This window comes from Pygoscelis adeliae, unplaced genomic scaffold (genome assembly GCF_000699105.1).
Source record: "Pygoscelis adeliae isolate BGI_AS28 unplaced genomic scaffold, ASM69910v1 Scaffold85, whole genome shotgun sequence".
Classification (NCBI taxonomy): domain Eukaryota; kingdom Metazoa; phylum Chordata; class Aves; order Sphenisciformes; family Spheniscidae; genus Pygoscelis; species Pygoscelis adeliae.
The window spans coordinates 123,595-143,224 of NW_008824900.1; the positions used below are offsets into that span (position 1 = coordinate 123,595).

The window sequence follows — 19,630 nt, forward strand, 5'->3', positions numbered from 1 at the left end:
ATGAAGTCTTAGCACAAAGTTCATCTCTGGGTTGTTCACGCTGTGCTCAATAAATCAAAATAAAGAGTTTGCCTTGTTTTCCGGACAGACCAGTTCTTCAGCCCAAAAGAGGTACGACCATCAACTTTGTCTTTTAAGCGGGGAATATTTCTCGTTTTCATTCATTTCTTATCTCAGAGCAGGTAGGGTGTATCATTTTCCAGTTTGTGACTGCTCGAGCAGAACAGTGATAGGCCACTTGAGGTAGAAGCCTAAAATCGCTTGATGGTAGGAGGGTTTTTTAGATGCATCCACTATATGTTCTTCATCGAAAGCAGCTGTTTGATTTCCCCTTTCCACACTGTTCCGCCATTGCATTCTTTTTTTGAGATTTAGCAGGCATGCATCCTCTGTAAATAGTGCAAGATATCCAAATCCAAACATAGGTTACTGGCTCAGAAGCAAAATGGCTTTCCAAAAATCTTTATAAGTGGAAAGCCATTATCTTTATGATTTGTGATCAAGCCAAAGGAGATTCTATCTCCGGAGCTCTCACTTGTTCCATATTCAACACACAGCCTGGATGAAGATGCCAAGTTAATAGTTAGGCGTCTGTGCCAGGAAGCACTTCACCAGTTTGAGTTAAAGGAACATTGTCGGCTTAAGATTTCAATTTGAATGATTTTTAAAATTAGTTTTCTGCTGCAGCACCTCATAAAAAGTAGAGCTCAAAAAGATTTGGGGGTGTGCGATCCTTTCTGTTGTAGGTGTGTGGGGTTTTTTTCTTTTTGTTCTAAAGGGTAGCTTCAGGTCCTCTTTGCTAACTGACTGTGTAAGATGATTTATGGTCCTGTAGGTCCTGTAACCTCATCGCTGCAACGCCAGAAATTTGATTTCCAAATGAGTAAGATGTAATTGCTCCCTCCTTCAGGCTGGCATCGTGGCTTTCTGTACTGATGCTTGCAGCAGTCGCATCGTGATCAAAAACGCCTGCTGTGGAAAAGATACCGCACCTTCTTTTTTGAGATACTAACCCATTACCTTATTAATGAAATCAGGTCAGCTTGCAAGTGAGTCACTCATTTCACATGCAGATCTCTAAGGTTGTACGCCCACGTGGGAAACAAGGTCAGGCCAGCGCTTGAGGAGATGATTGAGAGCTCGCAGATGCCAGTACTTCAGGAGTGGTGAATGGGAGGCAGCAGGTTTTTCTTAAAAGGCAGATCTTGCGTTCAACACGAGCCACTTTTTGTAACGTAAAATTTGTGGTGCTTGCCTAATTCATTTAAGAGGAATTAAAGTACTTTGAGGAGTATTTTGTACAATAAACTGTAAATAAAAAGCCTTTAATGACTTAAATCCCTGTGGCAGGGATGTTTGATGTTAGAGCAGATTATCTGGATCAAACTCGTACTCTCAAAGGAGTAACATGTCATTGCTCAGATCCTCTAGCAGATCTCTTCCCACAAGATAACGGAAAATAATGAACTGTTCCGAAAAGATCCTGAATCGTGCTCCTTAACCGAGATTCGCTCCTCACCTTCTCCAGCCTTATTTATTCTCTAAGGTCTTCTCTTACTTGTCCTCCCCTTATTTTGTTTCATAGCCCATCGAACTGGGAGGATAGTCTGCCACCTGCAAAACAGGCAGCAAGGATTGTATTTCAGGAATTGTTACCATTCTAGTCATTAATAACAGCGTTTGTCTTAGCCTCTGACTTACCTTTCTAGGGAGAAAATGAATAAGTTCTTAACAGAGGTTCTGTTGAGAAAAGTAGTTGTAAGGGGGAAAGGAAGGAGTCAGTACGGCAGCGCGCCAGCAATTATGGGAACCTGATTGTAGGGACCTATTCTGTGGGTTGGGAGTAATCTCCTCCTTTCATTCTTCCCTCGTGGTTTTTTTTTAATATCAAACCAATAAAATGAATATACCTTCACTTCTCCTGGGAGAATTATATTTATGGTTGAAAACAAAAGGAGGGATTTCCAACATAATATGCGGTCTTAGCTTTAATCTGAAATTCAACCTGTAAACTCTCTATTGTAAATATTTTACTTAGGGGAAATTTTTTCTCCTATAGGAGATAGGAGCTAACAGACACAAACAAAGGCCATAGCAGGTACAAATGTTTTCAGAGATTGTGCACATTCATCTGTTCCACAACTGTGCTATGTTTTTGCTTCATCACGCTTTTCTGTCAATCAAATATTTGAGAATGAACATTCAGAAAAAGAAACTGGGTCTGTAACATAGCTCAATTGTTACAATGTCTGCTTCGATTTCAGAAGTGGAAGCATATCCCCCATGGACATAAAAGAAACAAACTGAACTTAGAAATACAGAAACAAATTTAGTCTTCTCTTCTTGAGCTGTTGCTGCAGTTGTGCTTTGAGTTTTAATCTCTTTTGCTAACGTACCTTCATAAGAGAAATACAGACAGACACCGAGATGCGGATTGCCTTTCTGTTTTTCAAGGAGAAAGGTTGACGTGATGCTTTCCCTTATCAAACCATCTCTTAACTTGAAAAACTTCAGCATGTGTCTGCTCATATCAAATCTTAAGCTTTGGCATAATTTTATAGAAAAAATTGCAGTGAAGTGGCTCCAGAAATCACTGCATGCCAATCTGTCTGGGTTTAGACTTAGTCTCTGGGATTGCATAGGTGGTGTCTTCTCAGATTGAATCGGTGTCGTTGCATCTCCAGAAAGTTGAGGTTGTAGGCTGCAGATGTCTCCTTGTTAAGGGCGGTTTGGCACTGGAAGCATCTTCCATCAGTGCTTCATAATCTGCACAGGCAGTCGACAAATTGTCAAAAGGATTTGAAATATTACTCTCAATCTATGCGAGACATGACTTTTTTTTTTTTTTTTAATCTTGGCACTTTGAGAAACTTTCTGTCTCCACCATAAAAAGCGTCAGTGGTTATAATGTATAAAAGATGTCAACCCAGAGCTCCGTATTTTCTGCTTTCACGCGGGAGACATGCAGTTCTCCATGAAGTGCCTTGAACAGGGCTATCTTCTTCCGAAACCTTCATGTGTTAACATTAAAGGCACACTGCAAAAGCTACTGGTCTTTGATGAGGAGACAAGGGAAAAGTGCTAGGAGCATATAAAGCAGATGATTCTGAATATGGGAGGTAGTACAAAAAAGACAAATTCCACAAAACTTACACACGCACCCCGCCTATACCGTTATACATGTGCACGCATACATCTAAACACACACAGGCATTATTAAGCATATTTAGCTACATATTTACATGTAGTGCTTTTAGTTATATATTTAGATGTAGCGATAACTGTTTCCTTGGTGAAGTCCTTAAAATAGGACTACCGTAAAGGCTGGGCAATTTCTGTGTTGCTGAACCTGATGATATCCCTTTAAGGAAGTACTCCGTGAGTATAAGAATGAAATTAATTCTTTAGCATGCTTAACAGCAGATAACTTTATCGAAGCCTATTTTATAATTTAGTATGTAAACGTACACTTCCTACACTTTTTTCTAGAACAGGATTTCTAACTACGGAGCAGAAATGGCAGAGCCCTAACTCTGGTTTTAAATGCGCCTTTTGTGTTCTTCCCTTTCTTCTGCTTCCAGCTCCAGAAAAAGTCCATGCAACAGTTCAGTGCCAAATGACACGAAGAGGCCAGCAGACCTGATCGGTCAGGAAGTGATTTTGGTTTCCTTCCTTCTGCTCCTCCTGGTCTGGTTTCTGAATCGAGAGTTTGAGGTCAGTTACCGCCTCCACTACCATGGAGATGTGGAGGCTGATCTTCATCGCACCAAAATTCAGAGCATGAGGGATCAAGCTGACTGGTTGCTGAGGAATATTATTCCGTACCACGTGGCTGAGCAGCTGAAGGTTTCCCAGAGCTATTCCAAAAACCACGACAGCGGCGGAGTAATCTTTGCAAGTATTGTGAACTTCAGCGAGTTCTATGAAGAGAACTACGAAGGAGGCAAAGAGTGCTACAGAGTCCTGAATGAGTTGATTGGGGATTTTGATGAGCTGCTGAGCAAACCGCATTACAGCAGCATTGAGAAAATCAAAACAATTGGGGCAACCTACATGGCCGCTTCAGGACTGAACACCTCACAGTGTCAGGACAACAACCATCCCCATGGACATTTGCAGACCCTTTTTGAATTTGCCAAAGAAATGATGCGAGTGGTGGATGACTTCAACAACAACATGCTGTGGTTTAATTTTAAACTTAGGATTGGCTTTAACCACGGCCCCCTCACTGCTGGGGTCATTGGCACCACCAAGTTGTTGTATGACATTTGGGGTGACACTGTGAACATTGCTAGCAGAATGGACACCACTGGCGTCGAGTGTCGTATACAGGTGAGTGAGGAGAGCTACCGCATCCTAAACAAGATGGGGTATGACTTTGACTATAGGGGGACAGTCAATGTGAAGGGGAAAGGTCAGATGAAGACCTACCTTTACCCAAAATGCATGGACAATGGGATTGTGCCACATCACCAGTTGTCTATATCTCCAGACATTCGGGTTCAAGTGGATGGCAGCATTGGGCGATCTCCGACGGATGAGATTGCCAACCTGGTGCCTTCTGTACAGAATTCTGATAAGATAGCCCATGGCACAGATAACTCAGAAGCCAAGGACATCCTTCCTTCCACCAAGAAGCTCCAGAAAGACGCGGTGAGAGCAGAGGAGAGGTGCACGTTTGGCAAAGCCGCGGAGAAGACTGACTGTGAGGAAGCGGGAACTGAGGAGGTCAATGAACTGACAAAGCTAAATATCTCTAAGAGTGTATGATGCACTGTCAGAGTTGCATGAAGTGCTCTGTCAATAGAAACACAAAGACATTTGCAATTGGCAGTTTTCTTTTTCAAGAGAGACCTTCTCAACACCTGGGTTGTACGTTTGTTTTCATTTCAGCCCCTGGTGCTGTGTGGATCACAGCACTTCAGGGCTTGTTTTCATCCATCTCTCTCCTCCATGCCCCAAATCACATCCCAAGCTCCCCAGCTCCCTGTGCAACCATCTTACAGCTGAGTAGAGGATATTAAGTGCCTTCAGATATACTCCATTGGACTCCCTGTCAAGGTACAGAGGCCCCAAGTGAAATCATAGCTTTGGGTATTTATCTAATTTTAAAGAAAAGAAAAGCTGTGGTTATATCATTTTTATTGTTGTTTCTCACAAAACACTTTTTTTGGCTAATGCAACTCCTTGGGTTTTTTATATCTCTCTGAACAATGTTTTACTGTTATCAGACCTTTTGTATGTAAACACACAGACAAATGTGCATGTATCTACCATATGAGACTGACATAAAGTGCCAGTAACGTACCACAAAAGAATGTCTTGGCAAGGGGGTGACACAATTTGACTTTGTGTTGGGCTGGAGGAGGAGTTCTGCAGTGGCTCAACATTTAGTTAGAGTAGGCTGAACAACTGCTGTAGTTTTATTCTCCTTTACCAATGCTTTCTTCAACCTTAATGTGCCATTGTGTGCTTTGGATACACTTCTTTTCCGTATAGCCAATGAGTTACTGATATGTGGGAATGGAATAAGGGTTCGGACTTCACCAGCTCTCAGGACAGGTTTCCAGAAGCAGACGAGTGACCACGAGAGTGTTACAATTCAGGTCTTGCGAGTCTAAAGCAGTTTCGTGTTGCTCCGTACCCTAGCTGAATTTGCGAAGGTAGGTGAAGTTGGTATCTCTAAGCTGGTCTGATTTGAGAGAGAGAGAAAAGCGAAATAAATGTTTTGGGAATGCCTTTATTTATTTATTTATTTTATTCCTGTTTTTCTTATGTTTGGGGGTTTTTGTGTGCGTGTGCGGAAGGGATCGGGAGAGACGAATTGTTAATTGGTTTAATAAGAGTAATAAGATGGTGTTTCAGCCTCTTTGAACTACCAACCACTGTGAGGATGTTACCTAGGCAATATTTGTTTCAAAGCTGGTGAAACTTCCGAAGCCACCAAATGCAATTGAGTATCCCAGCTTCCCTCTGTACTGAATTCAATGGTGCTGCACAATATTTTTCAGGATTTTCCCCACACACACACTGTGCTTTTGCAGCAGGGAATAGAAGAGCGTGCTCCCTGCATGCCACTGAAAGCAGGAATAGGGACAAATGTCCTTTCTAGTGAGCTGAGAAGCACAATACTTTCCCAGTCCTGCAGATGACTCTGTGCGGGTCCCTGGGACTGGAGACCTGCGGGAGCACAGGAACCTGCTTGCGCAGAGGGAACCGCAGGACGGGGGCCTTAGACTATTCCAGTTTGCCCTCTGCATGCTTCCATCACCGCCTTCACTTACATTTGATGCCCCGCTTTGGATAATACTAATTATGCAGCTGTTCCAGTTCAGCTAACTCCTTGCGACACCAAATAAAATGAAAGGATTTTTATGCCCGAAATAAGTTTGTTAGCCAGGGAAGAGCTGGTGAAGTGCAATGCTGTGCTGTCTGCATATTGGTGTGGGGTTTAATTCTTTCTTTCCATCTCAACTAAAGTGAGAATATGTTGGTAACTTCTTTTTATTCCCTATGTGATTTTTGGAGTTTGAGTAATAAATGTATACGTTGTGAAGTTCCTATTCAGCTATTTGAGATCCATCTACACTCCACGGTCAGCACGGAGCCCTTGAAGCCTTTGTCAAATGCAAATCTGTGAGATTTCTGGATCTCGGTCAGTTAAGCGAGACTCTGCACACTGTTCTCACAAAAGCTGCTGATACCAGGCGTCTAAATTGCGTTTGATAGGAAAGCTATTTAAAATTAATCTTACTTGCTCAATCTGCCAGCACACAAAATAAATAGGGGATACTCATCCCCGTGCCCTTTCGCCACAGATGCTGTAGCCTGTTTGGGGGCTATTCCCGACGAGCAACAATATAAAGTTTTTATTAGTGCACAGTTTTACAGCAGCCTTCCTTCTCCGTAGATGAAAACTCGTCCCCTTCTGCCCCCCTCCCTGTAGTGGGTTGCACTTCCAACTTTCAGGTAGTATAACTCTGCAAATACCTCTTGTATCCGAAGAATGTATTCTTGAAACCATTTTTAGGGTTCTCATTTCAGTTAAGCGTGTGTCAGTATTTCTTTTCTTATGGTAGAGGAGTTAACGTGTCCAGAATTGTTTACATGCCTTCTAGTGTTATATTAGTGTCTCAAAGTCGTTCAAACCTTTCTCCCTTTCACTTCTTTCTCCCAATTTTATAGACGACTCAACCCAGCATTTCTCTCTCATTGATCAGCTGTTTGCAATGGCAGAGTTCAGTCGAGACGCGCCGGCTTCTTTCTCGCGTGAGACACTGCACAATAACTAAAACTCCACCAGCAACAGCCCTGCATCCAGTGAGAGGTTTGCACCCTGTGATTAAACCTGAAAGGAGAAGGTGCTGGAGTAGGGCCCCGGACCCAGAGCGCCTTCCTTCTCGTTGTTCAAGCAATGCACTGCAGAATACAAAAGCCTCATCCTCCAGCCTATAAAGTAAATAACGCTCCCATGCTGTCACGGTATGGTGCTGCGGGCGTATTGTTGGTTTTCTGGTAACATTAGAATACAAAAAAAAAAAAAATACCAGGGCCTCTTTTTTTGTTGGCACTAAGCAAATAAAATGACTGAGGACAGAAGTATTAGTGGACTCTGAAATCAAGGGCTGTTGTCTGCCCTGGGAACTGCCGGCGACGTTACTCTGCCTTAACTCTGAAGCTGGGAAAACAGTCGTGAAAAGTTGAGTAACTAGTGGCACCCCCGTTTGCTTATTGCCACCAGGACAGCAGCAAGCATTCAACAGCTGAGACTGCAGGTCTTCTTCCGGAGGTTTTAAGTCTTCTCTTTAATGCAGGGTAGTAATGAAATCAAGAAGCTGAGCTCTCAACGTACGGTTTGGATAGTGAGATTTTTTTCCCAGGCACAAGCAGCAAGGAGATACCTATTTTTCTGTTGTAAAACAGTGGGAGCTGAACCTTTACACCTTCCCTTTACGCCTTTGAAAAAATGTCCCAATACTCGCAAAAATTACTCTGGAGGCGTTTTTAATGGCATTGTGGGGTTCTGCGTTCCTCTCTGCAGCCGTGACACGTGTGTGCTTGCAGGAGGCCTTGATCAAAGTTCATTGCATCAAAATACCTTTTGTGCTTGTTCTGTTAGTGCCGGCACAATTCGAACACGGCGTAAAAGTTGAGGAGTTGGCCAGGTAGAAGCTGCGCTTCCTATTTTTAGGGTGTTTTAATGGTGATAATCTAAAAATTTTCCGGCGGGGGAGGAGGAGGGGGAAGATTGTTGAATATTTGCTAGCCCCGCGTTGCCTTCTGCCACAGTTCACTTGCGGGAGCCGCTCTAGAGCGTAGAGCCATAAGGAATATGCTGAATATATTCTGCAGTGTCATCTTAATCTGCTGCTAACACCCAAAAATGCTTATTTTTCTCCCAGCTACTTCTGAGAGACAGATTTCTCATTCAAAAACAAGTAAATGGCATTCCCATTGATTTACTTCTGGCATTTATGATTTTGAGAAGAAGAGATTTGCCTGTTATTTCCCCGGATTTGGGGCCGTTCCCCTTTGCTGGAGGTAACGCGAGCGCTGCGCGCAGGGCGGGACGGTGCCGCTGCCTGACTGCGGCTCCTGTTGTGTCCTAATACGAAGCGCAGGAGGATTTTGACGTGACAAAATGAGGAGGGGAGAGGATGGACTCCCCAAGGGCTTTACAAAAAAAAAAAAAGTATTTGGATACTCTTACTTCAGGGCTAAAACACAGAAAGGAGGCGCCCGGAGCAAAAATGAAAGGAGCTATAAACCAAACGCTGTACCCATACCAGCTTTTAGGTAAAGCGCAGCTTATTCTTGATTGAAGAGCCAAACTTTTAGGGTGTCTAGCATTTTAAAATTGCTAACTCTAACCTGTTTCTAAAACTTTAATTCTGAATACAACAAAAAAAATGTTGCAAGGGAGCAGTTACTAACTTCATGCCTTTATTTTGCAACATCGCAAGAGGCTGAGGGCGCCTGAGGTTGGTTATAATGCGATCAGCTATTTAACTGTGCAGCTTGGGGTGGGGTTTTTTTCCAAATTTAAAGACTGTGTCTGTTTTCTCCCTTCTTCCCTGCTGTGGTCTTGTTTGCTTGGTCTGGACGGGACGCGCAAGTGGTTCTTGCCTCCCTGCTCCTCACCTTTGCTAAACTGCGTCTTCCGCAATGCACAGCAGCGTTTGAACTCCGCTGCTGCCAGGCCATGGCTTCAGATGCTGCTCTCACTGCTGTTTGCCTCTCTATTTCCTAATACAAAGGGGAAGAGTACGTTTGATTTGATATCTTGGTCCATTTGTGCGGTCACAGCTGCAGCTTTCTCCTTGTCTTGTTCTTAAGCTGCTTGACAGAAGATACAGAAGAGCAGCAGGCACATACCAGTAGTTTAATTTAAGAGCTCTGTGAAAAAATATGTTTTTCATCACACCAAAAGTGGGAAAAAAAGTTTTATTACTCTTGAGTTTTAGCAAGTGTGCAAAAGCAGAAGAGGGTAAGAAATAGAATCCCAGTGTTTGCTGTCAGTGTTGGGATTCGCTGAAGCAGCGTTCCTTCAAGTCCTGTTTTAGTTAAATACTCCAAAACTGCTAAAAATGCAGTAATTATTTATTTGATGTGACTTTCCCAATTGCTGAAGATGTCGCAGGGGTGGTTTGACTGTAAATACAGAATGATTTTCACGTGGAAAGGGAAACGGTCGAGGTAAAGGTGCAGGGATCCCCCAGTGCCGCGGTGCTTCCATCTCGATGCCCAGCAGCCGCGAAAGCCCAGCTGGGGTCTCGGAGTAATCCTGAGACTTGGCTAGCTCTATGTGGAACGGCAGTTTGGGCGGAAAGTCGGTCATTCCAGCGTTTTTGTCCTTTCAAGTTCTCTATACAGGCTGTAGCAGTCCTTGTTTTGATTTCTAGGGGAGCAACATTTAAGGGGAAAAACCGGAACTACCGTTCGCTGTTGCTGAGGTTATCGTCCGCAGGCAGTGGCGGTAGGATTTGCAAAGTCCCGTAAAAAAGTTGGAAATTGTAACCGTTACGGACTAATTCCTGCAGGCGCTGCAGTTGTCCAGTGTTCAGTTTGAGTGGTACAACGGTCTGAAGATTTTTCCAGTCAAGAGCTGTGAAACGGTGGACCATTTTCTGCTAAAATATACCAAAAATGGGAAGGAAACTGGAGAGGCGGAAGACCGTGGTCTGCAGAAATGCAGCGTGAGCCGTGTAGGGTACGGCGCAACGATGGGGTTTTGGCTCGCTGCGCAAACGTACGTGGCGTGGGAGATGCTCTGTAGGATGAGATGTGCTTCCAGGGCTGAAATCAGTGAGAAGAGGAGAAGGTGAAAGTGAGACGCGGCGTTGGGTCGTTCTGAAGGCTCATCTTTAGTTTCCGGGTGTGACGGCTTTGCTGGCTGCTGTAGGGCGCGGAGCAGAGCCCTGGCTTCCCCGAGCAGAGCACGTTCTCTGTGGTGGGATCAGGGAGCCTTAAAATGGGCCTATGGGGTTTTTTTTAAATGTGCTTTAATGCCACCCTCTGAACTCTGTCCAGAGGGATGAGAAGGAGCTTTGTCAGTGAAAATGGGACACCAGGAGCTTCTTGTCTTGGTCTGACTGGAGTTCATTTAAAATCAAACGTCCGGCTCTGAAGAGGTTCAAGTAGGAAACCAAATAGGGCTGAAATACACTGTGTCGTCACAGCGGCTTAGTTCGAGTGGTGCCATGGGGAAGACTTTGAGGTGCTTTATAGACACTGGGTAAAGCTCTGGTAGAAAAAAAATAATGCAAGTTTTCTGCATAAAACCTTTTTCAAGTCTTTATCAGGCGAGCTAAGCTTCTGTCTTCAGCCCAGAGCAGTGCTGTACGACGCGTATAGAAGTGTTTGCTACTCACCTTCGAGAGACAACGTTAGCTTTTATTTTGGAAAAAATAGATCGGTAGAAGATATTTAAAGCTTTTCTTCCCTGGTGCTTTATTGTAGCTGCTGAACATTCGCCCGCCCAACCGAGCCGCCCAGCCCGAGGCTGGCGAGGAGCAGGAGGGAGGCAGGCGCCCGGCGTTTTCACCCGCGCCCGCTCCAGATGCAATACGTTTAACATCGCTTTTAGCAGCTGTTCCACACGCGCGTCTCCGAGTCGGGAATTGGTGTCGAGGAAGTAGTCGGTCGTGTTTTCACACTTCTGGAAAGGCCCCGAGGCTGCCGCGTCGGCTTCTCGCGTCTTAGCCTTTACGTGGTTTGTTCTGCTTTCTCCCTGTTTTCTGGCTCACTGCAGCAACACGTATTTTAATCCCCAGAAGCTGCAGCGTTCACTGAATCTGAAGAACTGCAGAGAAGGTCAAGGCTGGGAACAGCTACTAAAATTTTAAGTTTCAGCTCTAACCGGTGCTGCTCTAACCAATTTCTCATCCGGTGATGAGCGGCGACGCGCAGTGGAAGTCAGAGCCGAGCGTCCCAGCGGGTGACCGCTGCCAGCCCCGCCGCTCGCACGTCCCCGATTTGAGCGTCGATTCTCGAATCGTCCTTGGGATGAGTCAAAACAAAGCGACTTTCTTGAGTTTTTCCTTCTTTTCTCCCTTAGCCACTCACGTCTTCACTTGTTTCTAACTTCATGCATTGGCTAAATATTAGTTTGCGGTTGAAAGACGGTTTGTATTGATTCGTTGTTGAAAGATTTAAGCTCAGGGCAGGGAAAATGCAGCGTGTGGTACATCTGCGGGTACGCCCAGAGGGAAAATGCCTCTTTCTTTGTCTTTGAAACTTTGCCTTTATTCGAGTGAGACCAGAGCTTCATTTGTGATTTCTTTCTAATATTAGCTGTATAACTCCGTCTTGCTGTTGCCCCTAGAAATTGTCCGAAGGAGGGGCTTTGCAGTATTGCAGTGGTCTGCTCTACATCGCTGCCTGAACCAGGATTTGGGCACCATGCAGGTACCGGCACGGTCCCACCGGCACCGTCAGACGTTTCTTTTCATGCGTAGTAGGAGTCCACAGTTGCCAGAGTAACCTTCTCCCCGATTCAATTCCTTACTTCTAGTTTTCAGAGACCGTTGCGGGGGGCAGGGGAAGGAGAGAGAAAGAGAGATGCTGAGACAGAGACTTGTTATACCCTACTGCGAGTGCAGCTTTAAACTTCCAAAGTAATAAACTCTTTAAAGCCAAGAGCCTTAACAGTTCCACGCGTCTGCTGAGAGACAAAACACCGTTTCAAGTTTGCGCTGAATATTTGGGAATTTTTCTGCTCGATGGCGGGTGTCTCCTATTTGCGAGGAGGCAGCGGCAGTATCCAAAGATGATAAGGACCTTGGCCACCCTCACCGAATTACCCAGGAAGAGGCAGACAGGCTCTCTCCTTGTGCTCTCAGGAAAGTCACCTCGCTCCCCAGGGCTGGCGTGATGGCTTTATATATTGCGTTGCTCGGAAAAGCTCCTTCTTTCCGTGAAACAGTATTTTTTTAACTTGGCATAAAAAGCTGTCTTCGCTGGTGGTGGGGGCTGGATTCCTCCTTTCCCACCCCGACCCCCCCAGGCTCTTGCGGTCCCGCGGCATTGAGATGGGAGAAGGCAGAGATGTAGATGACGGGAAAGCCGGGTGAGTCGGGAAGGAGCTGGACGTCGCCCTGGAGCCGGACCGGGCGGAGGGCGGGAGCTGAGGAGCCGCCGTGTCGGTCCCGCAGCAGTGCCCGGTCAGCGGCAGGCTTCGGCAGCCGCGGGCTGGCGAGTCGGCCCCCCCTCAGCTGGCGAGGCGGCGGGGGTTGGCGGAGGTTTGCCCTGGGGGCAGCGTCCCGCTGCCCTGCTCGGTTGAGCCGGTCCACGGTCAGCCCGATGGCTGTCGGATGCCTTTGTCAATCCATCTTCCCTCCTGGCCTGTTGGTTTCGGCTCACGTTTTCGCGTGAGCAAATTTCAGCTGGTTATTAAAAGCGTGCACTAGAAATCGAGGCGCTGCTGTCTGACCAGGGCCGGGCTGCACGGAGGGTTCGGGGTTGGGTTTGGGTCTGTCCGACCTCAGTTTATACAGTGTTGCACCTGCACGTGACCCTATATAAGCAATCGCTGCGCGTGAAGAGCTGCGGGACCCGACTACAAACAGCCTGTGAGAGATTATTTTCCAAGTGAGAAACTCAAATCGGGGTTGGCTTTGGTTTACCGAGCAGCTGTCGGGCGGGCAGGGGTGCGGGGCCGGTGCGGGCCCTAACCATCCCCTGCTTTCTTTAAAAGCTGCCTCCGCAGTATTAGCTGAGACTCCGGCAGCGCCTGGCCGTGCGCAAGCGCGCGCGGAGGTTGTACAGAAAGCGCTAATTGAGAACATTATCGAAATGTTATTGAATTACGAATCGAAACATTAATTGAGAACAGTTTCCAGTTAAAAAGAAGGAGGAAAAAAAAAAAAAGCAGGCAAATTAAAACATTTTAAAGTCTCCAGGTTAGCTGGAAATTGTTTCCTCATGACGTCTCTGTTTTCTTTCTCTTCCCACCCCAGCGAAGCCCGTGTTCCCGCTACCTTCTCCCCTCCCTTCTTGCAAAAAGAGAGAGAACCGGTCTGTTTACACCCACCGCTGGGGGAAGCCGGCAGCTTCTGCCGGGGGCTTTGCTGGGGGACGGGGCTTCCTCGCAGCGGCTTCACTGTAAATATTCTGCCTGTGCTTCGTTGAGAAAACTGAAATGGAAAAAAAGTTGTATCTGTGAAATATTAAGCTATATATGTATATAGATAAAACACGTATTATCTCTGACTCGTTACTACGGCTCTGTAATCAATTGTATATTAAACTGTTTTACTGTATGGCAGATCATTTCACGCTATCTTAGATGTAGAAAAGCTGAGAAAGTAATTCACAATACACTATGTCAACTTAAAATTGGTTTGCTTTTTTATTTTTGCTCCAGCACGACTTCAGACGCAGTCCCGTGCCATTTGCACATTGTTTCGAAGAATAATAGTTTGGAACAGAAGTTTTTTCAGCCCTTTGTTTTGGATCTGGCTTTTTACAATGTTTCTTTGATAAATTATGAAACCGCCGAGTTAATTTTTGATTAGGCGCATATTTAGAAGGCATTTTAAATGCAAAAGGAATTTGTCACATAGACCTGCTGCACTTTGATGTGTTGATTGGCGGTAAATGACCTTCGTGTTCCCAATGCCGGTTGAGAAGACGACTCCTTCCTAATTTTTCCTCACGTTAATGCTGCTCCAAAGTGTTGGGAAGGGGCTGTGCCGCCGCCCAGCCAGCAGCACCTCTGCAGCCGTCGTATTGTCGCTGCTGGCTGTGGCGGGAGGTCTCGGCACACAGCTTTTCCACGCGGGGAGCTTGCCTTGGCCAAAATTGCGGGTGAATTTTCAATAGTTATTTTTTTTTCCTTTAGCAGAGAGCGTGGATGGCTTATTCTGGAATACCAATGCCTTACTCCGATTCTCTTAATCCGCTTGGAAAGTGGAGCGAGGCATTGTTTTTCTGGAGTAGGAGTCCCCAGAAAAGGAAATGGCTGACCAGGAGCGGCTGGCTGAGAAGAGGAGCCTTCACGCTTCCAAAACCTGGGCCTGTCCTGCCGACAGAGCTGAAGGTGTTGGACTGCTGCAGGCGGCTCAGCAGCGACGCCCAGGGCTCTGGCGCGCTCTCACACACACACACACGCACACACGCCCCCTCGGGGGCTCCTTGAAGCACCCCGTTGATTGTTCGTTGGGTTTCTCGGGGGGGGGGGAACCCTGGTGGAGCCCTGAGGCCTTGCAAAGTAAGGGTTTGACCTGGGAGATTTGAAGGTTTCCTCTGGATCCGTGCCCAGGCGCTCCGCTCCTTCTGCCCGCTGATGACCAGAGGCCCGCAGCCATCGCGTCCCGCGGCACCAAACCCTTCTCTTCGCCCGTGCTGGCGACGGGGCCGTGTGGCCGTAAGCCTTTGTACGGGTCCAGCCGGATGTCCGAGCCTCCCTTTCCCCTGCTCTCCCTGCCGGCTGCGGCACACCAAGAGCTTTTGTCCTCCTGGAATCGTGGAGAGGTGGAGTCCGGTGTCTCCAAGGGTGCTGATTTATTGTTTTCTCCCGTATTTTAAATAGTTCGGGGGTTTTTTTCCCAAATTCAAGGTAAGTATCCGAGCAGCGTAATGCATGCGTGGTGCGGTTGGCTCTGCACCACGTTCCCTGATGCCAACCCAGGTTGTTAATGCCAATAGGTGTGTGTAAGCCATGCTCGAGTGTTCCTGGCTGTTCACCTTCTGTTGTAGGGGAGAGCTGTTCCAGTGTTCCCCAGCCGGGTTTCTATTGTAGATCGTGGTGATTGTCAACTGCCAAGGGATATTTTTTAATAAATCTCATCGAGGCATTTCAAATAAATCCGGTCTTCCTGTTTTCCTTTTCAGTTCTGTGTTTTCAGCCCCCCAGGTAACCCCACGTTAAAGTCTCTTCTCTTTCTGTGCTTTGGTTCACGGTCAAGAACACATTGTACGCCGACGCTGGGTATGTTGAAGATACAGAGCCTACGTTTGTTTAGTTTACACGGGGACTGCGGGTACAAGAAAAGCCCAAAGATCTTTCAGGGACGCGTTTCACAGCGGCTCCCAAAAGGCCAGGCTGCGTTTGTCCGCAGGCAGCTTCGGGGTGACGCGGGACGGCGGGGGACGATGAGGCCACCCTGGAGGCCGTTGCATCTCTCCCATCTGCAGGCGCCGCCGGGGATCCCGCACCTCGGTCACGCTGCGGCAGCGGGGAGCTCTGCAGGAGCCGCTGGTTTCTTCCTCCTTTGTGTTTCAAGGTTGTCCTGGGTGCCTGAGAGGTAAGTGTTAACTGACCCCTTGGGTGTGGTAGCGCGGTGTGGAGGTCCCAGGCTGGTGTGCGCCCCTCCGGCGCTGCCGCTCTCAGGGTCAACTGCTTCTGAGGAGCCGCCATCGACTCAAGAAGCAAATGTCCGCCTTGCCGCAGGGCACGCCGCCTAGGACCCCGCACCAATGCTGCCCTAGCACCCGGAGCCAGTCTCGCCATTGAGCCGTGGGTCGCGTGGGTGGGTGGCTGGAAACTGCGCCCGGGGGGGGGTTTAAACTTTTGGGAGGTGAGAACCTAAGGGTGACTGCTGGCCTGGGCTCGGCAGGGCACAGGGAGACCCGGGTGCCCTCCGGCTCCAGCGCCGTGGAAGGTGGTTGAGGAGCAGATCTGCCAGCTCCCGACCTGGTTTCCCTGGGGTATCCTTGGAGGGTTCCCTGGGGATCCCCAAGCTCCAGCTGCTCCCGTGGTTTCCTGGGGCTGCTCCAGCTCCCTCTGGGTCTCAGCTCCGCAACCTGGCAGCCCGGCTGGATACCATCTCTGCTCGGGGGGACGCCCACCCGCCTCGTTCTGCTGCACCATCACCGAGGCTTCACCGAAGGACCCTGCCAACCTTGCCGGCCCTGGACCTGCTCCAGGTGCAGCCCGTGGGTGCAGCAGTGAGGGTGCTCAAGCCTGGTTCCCCGCAGCAGCGACTGGCTTTCATTTTCACACCATTTAAAAAGCTTTTCCGCCATCTCTGGGGCCAAATCTTTCTTTGAAGCAATAATTTTTTTCCCCAGCTCTCCCTGGTTTCATAACGTCTCAGTCCAGCCAAAGCCCGTAAGCGATTTGTGTTCAATTACCATTGCCACTGAAGCACCCGTTGGTGGCATCGTGCGGTGCGAATCTGCCACAGCGCCTGGGGGAGCGGGGACCTGCCGGGGCTTCGCTCGGCCGGGCTGCAGCCGGCTTTTGTTCTCACTTGTTAATCAGTGTTTTGCTTTTTTGGTAACTAAATTTTCGTTGCTTTGTGGTGTCGAGCGGCAATTCTCATTTCACAGCTTTGCGGAGTTTATGGGAATTTAAGAGCTAGATGCAAATGAACTTCATTAACATGCTTAATTATCTTATAAACCTCATATCCATCTGTCCTGCATATGCTTTGTACTCGACGCTTTAAGACAAGCCACCATGTTAGGCTTGGCACGAGGCGGCTGTGAGCGGGAGCCTTCGCGGAGAGCCCGGCTCTGCCTGCGGAGGGACCGGGCTTTAATGCCGGGGGTGCGTGGTGGAGGGAAAAGGCCGGGTCCAAGCTGGGAGCCTGGAAACAAACCGGTAAAACAGGCGGCAGGATGACGCGAGCTTAGGAATGATTTGCTAAAAGCAAGAAAAACAGCGTGGAAACTTTTCTGGTGTGTCAAAAGGGGAGAAACGCTGGCAAGAGGCTCCAGGCCAGCAGCTCCTTGATGGGCGAGAGGTCCGGGCTGGGAAGGCAGAGCCGGAGCCAGGAGCTCCGCCCAAGGGGGGTTTGCTATAGAAAAGCTTTGGGCAAGTCCCCAGCAGAGACCCGGCCTCGTGGTGCCGCGCTGAAGGACTCGTGCCCGCTCTCGGGCGTCTCTAGATGAGGGTTTTTTGAGCCAGGTGATGTGCGGAGGATGGGTTTGCTGTCAGGGTCACCGCAGAGCTTCCTGCCAGTGCTCAGGTCGGGCGCCCTCCGCTCACACCCAGGGGCTGTTGGCGGCGCAGGAGGGCTGTGGGGTCCGGCAGAGCACCCACGGGTGCCCCGCTCAGACGCCAGCCTGGCACGTGTGACGGCGTCGGGGTGCCGGGTGCTAACACCAATTACTCGCAGCAATCTCCGGTCCCCGGACCAGGGGGGTGCAGGGGACACCTGAAGCTTGAAAGCCTGGATGATTTACGTGGTTTCTGGCGGAAAGCGAGGCGCGTTTTGCAGGGTTTCAAAGATGCTGGGGTGGCAGGGCTCCAGCGGCCGCATCCGTAACTGCGGCGAGAGGCAGTGCGAGGGCAACAAGCTCACTGCAGCCAGGGGCTGCGCCCCGCCGAGCTCCGCTGCCGAGTGAGTCCTCGGGTTTCTGCCAGTGCACGGAGCAAAGCTGGAGGCAGCAGCACGAAAGCATTCGAGAGCCCAATGGGATCTTCTCCGCGCTGAATCTCCAAGTCCAGCTGCCTGTTTCAGCGGTCAGTGCTCCAGCCTGGTTTTGGGAACTTGGAGTGCCACAGCCTTCCCCGACGGGCGGCTCCTCTCCTGCGTGGGGAACGATTAAAATAAATCCCAAACCCTGCCCATTTGCAGCCCAAGATCCTGAACTTGTATCCCTTGGTGGCACACGATGCATTTCGCAGTGGGGAAGCTGCGCTGCAGTCGCAGCACTGGGTGCCACGAGCAGAGTCGCAGGGAATGCTTTTGTGCTTATTTAATTGTATTCAAAAATATCATAAAAACTGAGCCTTTACTTCCAGGTTGCCTTGCAAATCCGTAGATCTGCTGGGTAAGAGACAGTGCAAATCCCAGACTTGCCCCAGAGCCCCTGAAGGGTTTACGGGCCGTAAAGGGGGCTGAGCACAGGGAGCGGCTCCGGAGGAGGGGACGAGGCAGCCGCAGGGGTTGGGATGCGGAGCTGGAGACGCTGCAGTCAGGAGCTGGGTGCAGGGAGCGTCTTGGCAGGGAAAAACAAGCCAACAGCAGGACTCGGTACAAATCCTTAGCTCTTTTATACAGCAGCGTCGTGCCGGAGCTGCCTTCGTCAGTGGACTCAGCGCACGGGAGTAACCCACCGGGGTGCTGCTGTGTGCCCCTCGCCGGCCTCTCGTCCCGGGAAAAGCAGTGATGTTGCCTTGCACCGAATCGCCACTTGTCAGGGGTATGTTTGTAACGAAGCCAAAGCAGAACATGAGGTTTTCCAGGCCTGGGAGGGAGCGAGGACCTGGCATGCAGCAACCCCGGAGCCGCGCAGCCCTGGGGACGGGCGTCCTGCCACCGCAGCGGTGAGTCCATGTGTCTGATGAGCGGGGAGTGCAGCGCATAGTGAAGCGCTGACGGAGGATCTCCTTCCCTTCTCTTGCTCTTGCCAGCTCATATCATGGCAAAGACACCTTGTTCCCGCAGAGGCTCAGATAACGCCCCGGCCCGGCACCCCTCTGCCTTCCTCCCTCTGCATCCAGCCTCCCTGGTCCAAGGCCAATGTCGCTATCGAGTTACCAGCCACCCCAGCCTCCCCGTTTTCCTGCAGTGCAGCCAGACGCGAAGTTTAAGAGTGAGGCTATTGAAAAATTTAGAGCTGGAGCTCTAAAAAAAATTTTAAACATTAGCACGTGATGGTGACACTGCGCGCTTAGGGGCTACACACTGGGATGCTGGAGCTGGAAAGATGCTCAGCACCCGGGGAAGCACCGAAACCTCCGGTCATCCGGCACAAATAGAGATGCGGCTGCAGGGTGAGCGACGCCACTCTGTGCCGCTGTGTGACCGTGGGCACAGGGACTCCTTCGCAGCCAAAGGGCCCTCGCCGAGCCGTGGTGGAGGAGGTGGAAAGCCAGCACAGACCCGAGGATGGGCTTTGCTCTGCACAAGGAGCTGCCAGCAAAGCCTGAAACCCCCCCTGCCGCGTCCAGCTCCTCTCCGGCACTGGAATCTGGGGAGACCATGAGCCCAAACCCTCTGCAAATCCAGGCTGTGGGCAACGGGGAGAGAAAACATGGTTTTGGGACCGGTTAGTGGGCTTGGAGGCAGGTGCTCTGCGGGGGTTTCGGGGGGAGCTCAGGGATGTGCCCGGTGAGCGCAGACCCCGAGGGCACCGTGGTTTGATGGCATTGTGGGCGATGTACAAAACTTTATCAGTATCACTTGCGGTTATAACCCTGGAACCGCTGTGCTGGCCACGCTCTGAATCCCTCCTC

General features: G+C 49.1%; 1 protein-coding gene across 1 annotated transcript in view; it reads left to right on the forward strand.

Moving 5' to 3' along the window:
• The window catches only part of ADCY9 (adenylate cyclase 9), a 93,267-nt gene extending 86,707 nt beyond the window's left edge, over positions 1-6,560 (forward strand). The window contains exon 12 of the mRNA XM_009324793.1: positions 3,582-6,560. Within this exon, the coding sequence (XP_009323068.1) occupies positions 3,582-4,770 (1,189 nt within the window). The 3' untranslated portion in view covers positions 4,771-6,560. The remainder of the gene's footprint in view (positions 1-3,581) is intronic.
• Positions 6,561-19,630: the final 13,070 nt, after the last annotated feature.